This window comes from Rutidosis leptorrhynchoides, chromosome 6 (assembly GCF_046630445.1).
Source record: "Rutidosis leptorrhynchoides isolate AG116_Rl617_1_P2 chromosome 6, CSIRO_AGI_Rlap_v1, whole genome shotgun sequence".
NCBI classification, from domain to species: domain Eukaryota; kingdom Viridiplantae; phylum Streptophyta; class Magnoliopsida; order Asterales; family Asteraceae; genus Rutidosis; species Rutidosis leptorrhynchoides.
This window is the reverse complement of record NC_092338.1, coordinates 119770625-119776152: the sequence shown is the minus strand read 5'-3', so window position 1 is coordinate 119776152 and position 5528 is coordinate 119770625. Positions and strand designations below refer to the sequence as shown.

Sequence of the window (5528 nt, the reverse complement as noted above, 5' to 3'; positions counted from 1 at the left end):
GAGTTGTGATCTAGCCTGAGACGTGTATACACTGGGTCGTGGATTGATTCAAGATAATATATATCAATTTTTTTCTGTACATCTAACGTTGGACAACTAGTTGTAGGTTACTAACGAGGACATCTGACTTAATAAACTTAAAACATCAAAATGTATTAAAAGTGTTGTAAATATGTTTTGAATATACTTTGATATATATGTACATATTTGTTATAGGTTCGTGAATCGACCAGTGGCCAAGTCTTACTTCCCGACGAAGTAAAAATATGTGAAAGTGAGTTATAGTCCCACTTTTAAAATATAATATTTTTAGGATGAGAATACATGCAGGTTTTATAAATGATTTACAAAATAGACACAAGTACGTGAAACTACATTCTATGGTTGAATTATCGAAATCGAATATGCCCCTTTTTATTAAGTCTGGTAATCTAAGAATTAGGGAACAGACACCCTAATTGACGCGAATCCTAAAGATAGATCTATTGGGCCTAACAAACCCCATCCAAAGTACCGGATGCTTTAGTACTTCGAAATTTATATCATATCCGAAGGGTGTCCCGGAATGATGGGGATATTCTTATATATGCATCTTGTTAACGTCGGTTACCAGGTGTTCACCATATGAATGATTTTTATCTCTATGTATGGGATGTATATTGAAATATGAAATCTTGTGGTCTATTGTTACGATTTGATATATATAGGTTAAACCTATAACTCACCAACATTTTTGTTGACGTTTAAAGCATGTTTATTCTCAGGTGAATATTAAGAGTTTCCGCTGTTGCATACTAAAATAAGGACAAGATTTGGAGTCCATGTTTGTATGATATTATGTAAAAACTGCATTCAAGAAACATATGTCGATGTAATATATTTCTATTGTAAACCATTATGTAATAGTCGTGTGTAAACAGTATATTTTAGATTATCATTATTTGATAATCTACGTAATACTTTTGAAACCTTTATTGATAAAATAAAGGTTATGGTTGTTTTAAAAATGAATGTAGTCTTTGAAAAACGTCTCATATAGAGGTCAAAACCTCGCAACGAAATCAATTAATATGGACCACCACACTAGTTTTATGAAAATTTTGATTTGACGCTTTAACCCCCTGTGTTGGGGGCCGATTTTAGTTTTTGAACAAAGTGTAGGGTTTGTGTGGTGTTACTTGAAAGAAAGAAGGGGAAAAGAAAAAAAGGGTGAAAAGACGAAAGTATCGCTAGTAATATTTATAGATGTTGTCTAATAGTTAATATGGTAATGATAATGAGAATGTAAATATGTAAATGTAAATGTGTATATTATACGTAGTTTATATTAAAAAAGAAAAGAAAAAGAAAGAGAAGTCTAGGACGTTCCATGGATGCTCAAGAACTTGACAACTGCCTTGTCTTAAGAGGCCAGAACCTTCTGGAAATCCCTTTACTTCCCTTTATAAACTGCCACAAACCCTAAACCGAAATTCATCAAACGCATACTAAATTCACGGGAAAATAAGAAAAAATAAAATAAATTCCTTGTTTGAAATCGCTCTAATTTGATTTGATTTGTTCGGAAAGATGTCTGGAAAAGGCGAAGGACCAGCAATCGGAATCGATTTGGGAACAACATACTCGTGTGTTGGTGTTTGGCAACATGATCGAGTTGAGATAATAGCTAATGATCAGGGTAACAGAACGACGCCGTCTTATGTTGCTTTTACAGATACTGAACGTTTGATTGGTGATGCTGCTAAAAATCAAGTTGCCATGAATCCTACCAACACTGTTTTCGGTATCTTCTATCTCTCTTTCTTTCTTTTATATCTCCTTAATTATTTGTTTTTTACTATTAGATTGAAAGAGCTGAGCTGTCGTTTTGTTCTTTTTATATCTTTAATTTTGTGAATTATTTGTTCAATATCTGTATCATTCTGCCAGTTTTAGCCTTTTAGGGTTTAATTATTATGTTGTATTTTAGGTTTTTGAAATAGAATTTAAGTTTCCGTCACGAAACAGAGGTTATTCTAGGTTTGAAGAATCTGTTAATTTTGTAAAGCTATATCGATTAAATAAGTAGTTACCAACCGCTGTAAACAGTAACTGCAATTTTTATATGTGTAATTAGTTAATATGCAAGTGCTGAAAATAAAAAATGGAAAACAGAGTAATAATTAACGGAAGCCTTTAAATCGATGTTTGGATTTGAATTCTAAATCAAATTTCTTTAATGTAAATTTAAATTAGATAAATATTATTAACTGCTTGAGTAATCGTTGAAAGATGGTGGATGATCTATGTTCATATCTGTTGTAAAAAAAATTGCATAATTTCAAATGATTCTGTTTGACGGTATTTAGTAGATTCAAGATTTTTTTTTTCGATAGTGTTAAATCATACCGTATGTGATATTTAGTTTCTGTCGTATTAGGCACGATTTATAAGTTCAATACAATCAATTTTACTATTAAATTGAAGTAAAATATTGAAGTATAATAATCTTTGTGTGTCTTGTTTTGCAGATGCTAAACGTTTAATTGGAAGAAGGTACTCTGATCCATCAGTACAAAGTGACATGAAGCACTGGCCGTTCAAAGTTATCGCTGGACCCGGTGACAAACCAATGATTGTCGTTTCATACAAAAACGAAGAGAAACAATTCTCTGCTGAAGAAATTTCTTCAATGGTTTTAAACAAAATGAAGGAAATCGCTGAAGCATACCTCGGCAGCACCATTAAAAACGCAGTCGTTACTGTCCCTGCGTACTTCAATGATTCGCAGCGTCAAGCTACTAAAGACGCTGGTGTGATTTCGGGTCTTAATGTCATGAGAATCATCAATGAGCCGACTGCAGCCGCTATTGCGTACGGGCTCGATAAGAAAGCTTCGAGTGTTGGTGAGAAGAATGTGTTGATTTTTGACTTGGGCGGTGGTACTTTTGATGTTTCGTTGCTTACGATTGAAGAAGGTATTTTCGAGGTGAAATCGACAGCTGGCGACACGCATTTGGGCGGTGAAGATTTTGATAATAGGATGGTGAATCATTTCGTTCAGGAGTTTAAGAGGAAGAATAAGAAGGATATAAGTGGTAATCCAAGAGCTTTGAGACGGTTGAGAACTGCTTGTGAACGAGCGAAAAGGACGCTTTCGTCGACTGCTCAAACAACGATTGAGATCGATTCATTGTACGAGGGTATTGATTTTTACTCGACGATTACTCGTGCGAGATTTGAAGAATTGAATATGGATTTGTTTAGGAAGTGTATGGAGCCAGTTGAAAAGTGTTTGAGAGATGCTAAGATGGATAAAAGCAATGTTCATGATGTTGTTCTTGTTGGTGGTTCGACTCGAATTCCGAAAGTTCAACAACTTTTGCAAGATTTCTTTAATGGGAAAGATCTTTGCAAGAGTATTAACCCGGATGAAGCGGTGGCGTATGGTGCGGCGGTTCAGGCGGCAATTTTGAGCGGTGAAGGGAACCAAAAAGTTCAAGATTTGTTGTTGTTGGATGTGACGCCTTTGTCTCTCGGGCTCGAAACCGCTGGTGGTGTAATGACGGTTTTGATACCGAGAAACACGACAATTCCCACCAAGAAAGAGCAAGTTTTTTCGACGTACTCGGATAATCAACCCGGGGTGTTGATCCAGGTTTACGAAGGTGAAAGGACGCGCACGAAAGATAACAATTTGCTTGGGAAGTTTGAATTATCTGGAATCCCGCCAGCTCCTCGTGGGGTCCCGCAGATTAATGTGTGTTTTGATATTGATGCTAATGGGATCTTGAACGTGTCGGCGGAGGATAAAACAACAGGGCAGAAGAACAAAATCACGATTACTAACGATAAAGGGAGGTTGTCGAAGGAGGAGATTGAGAAAATGGTGCAGGAGGCAGAAAAGTATAAGGCGGAAGACGAAGAACACAAGAAGAAAGTGGAAGCAAAGAACGCATTGGAGAATTACGCGTATAATATGAGGAATACGATTAAGGATGAGAAGATAGGTTCGAAGTTGCCTGCAGATGACAAGAAAAAGGTTGAAGATGCTGTGGAGGAAGCGATTCAGTGGTTGGATGGTAATCAGTTGGCGGAGGTTGAAGAATTTGAAGATAAGATGAAGGAATTGGAAGGGATTTGTAATCCGATAATTGCGAGGATGTATCAAGGTGGTGCTGGTGGGCCGGATATGGGTGGCGGTATGGATGACGATGGTCCGGCAACTGGTGGAAGTGGTGGAGCTGGACCCAAAATTGAAGAGGTGGATTAAGGAGATGGAGGGTAGTTGTGTTGAGGTTATGGTTGGTTGTGTTGAAAGTTGAAACGTGTCTGCTTGTTGAAATTAGAGTTTAAGATTTTGAGTGAGTTTGTGATATGGTTGTTTAGTATGTTTTACAGTTGTGTGATATTTTGTATTGGTTTTGTTATGTGTCTAGTTTATTTCAACATTACCCCTATATACTAACATGCATCCCTATATACTAATATGCATGGTGGTTAAAATCGTAGTTTCATTTTTATCTTCATTAGCCGGAAGGAATTAGTCTCCGAATGGAATTAGTCTCCGAATGTTGTTTTGAGTTTACGTTCACGCTACACCCGGCCTCTCAAATTCGGCTTCATATACAAAACGACCCCCAACTTTCTACTTTTTTAGGGGTAAAAAGCGTAAATATATAACTATCTTCTCGCTCGGTCCGAGTTAAATTTTTTCGAGACCACCGTTTAGCTCGAAAAAAATCAGACGGACACAACGGGACGAACTATGCGCGAAATGGACATACGGGCCCTATATTCTCGCTCGGTGCGAGCTAAATTTTTCCGAGATCACCGTTTAACTCGATATTATTTTACGAACACAACGTGACTAACTATACGCGAAACGGACGTCAAAAAAACACTAAATATTTCGAGCTATATTTCATATATATACGTACACGTCTAACAAACAACCCAACCTACTAGATATATTAGGTACCAAACAACGTATATACAAATATGACCGCGCGTTGAACACAATCGCAGTAACGCGCGGTCGAATTTTTTCTAGTTTTGTAAGCATAACTAATGTCGATGGTTTGAAATTCTAAAATCCTAATCGTTAGTCACAACTATTAACATCAATACCAACTGATCACTTTACTTTGAAATCGTTTGTTACAATTAAGATTCACAGAAACCAATAAAGGAAAACAAATACGAGTAACATTTAAGATTTAGACTAAGCAATATAGAACCGATTAACAGTATGAGTCGATAACTGGATTCACATAACTTGCTTTGTGAGCTTTGCACAGTAATACCAATTTGACAATTACTCGTTCCACATAATGTTTTAAGTCGTTCAAATTAAACATACTACTATTGCCAAATAAAGCCTTAATTCTCTCTGCAATACGAGTACCATTTTAGACTAAGCAATATAGAACCGCTTAACAGGATCTGGTTGACTGATCAGTATAAGTCGACAACTGGATTCGCATAACTTGCTTTGTGGATTTTGCACGGTAATACCAATTTGACAATTACTCGTTCCACATAATGTT

The 5528-nt window shown here is 36.4% G+C and overlaps 1 protein-coding gene across 1 annotated transcript; it reads left to right on the top strand.

The window, feature by feature from the left end:
• The first annotated feature begins 1549 nt into the window (after positions 1–1549).
• Positions 1550–4409, top strand: LOC139851305 (heat shock 70 kDa protein 4). The gene is made up of 2 exons (XM_071840324.1): positions 1550–1783; positions 2511–4409. The coding sequence occupies exons 1-2, from the start codon at positions 1570–1572 to the stop codon at positions 4250–4252; spliced, it is 1956 nt and encodes a 651-aa protein (XP_071696425.1). The 5' UTR covers positions 1550–1569; the 3' UTR covers positions 4253–4409.
• The last annotated feature ends 1119 nt before the right edge of the window (positions 4410–5528 follow it).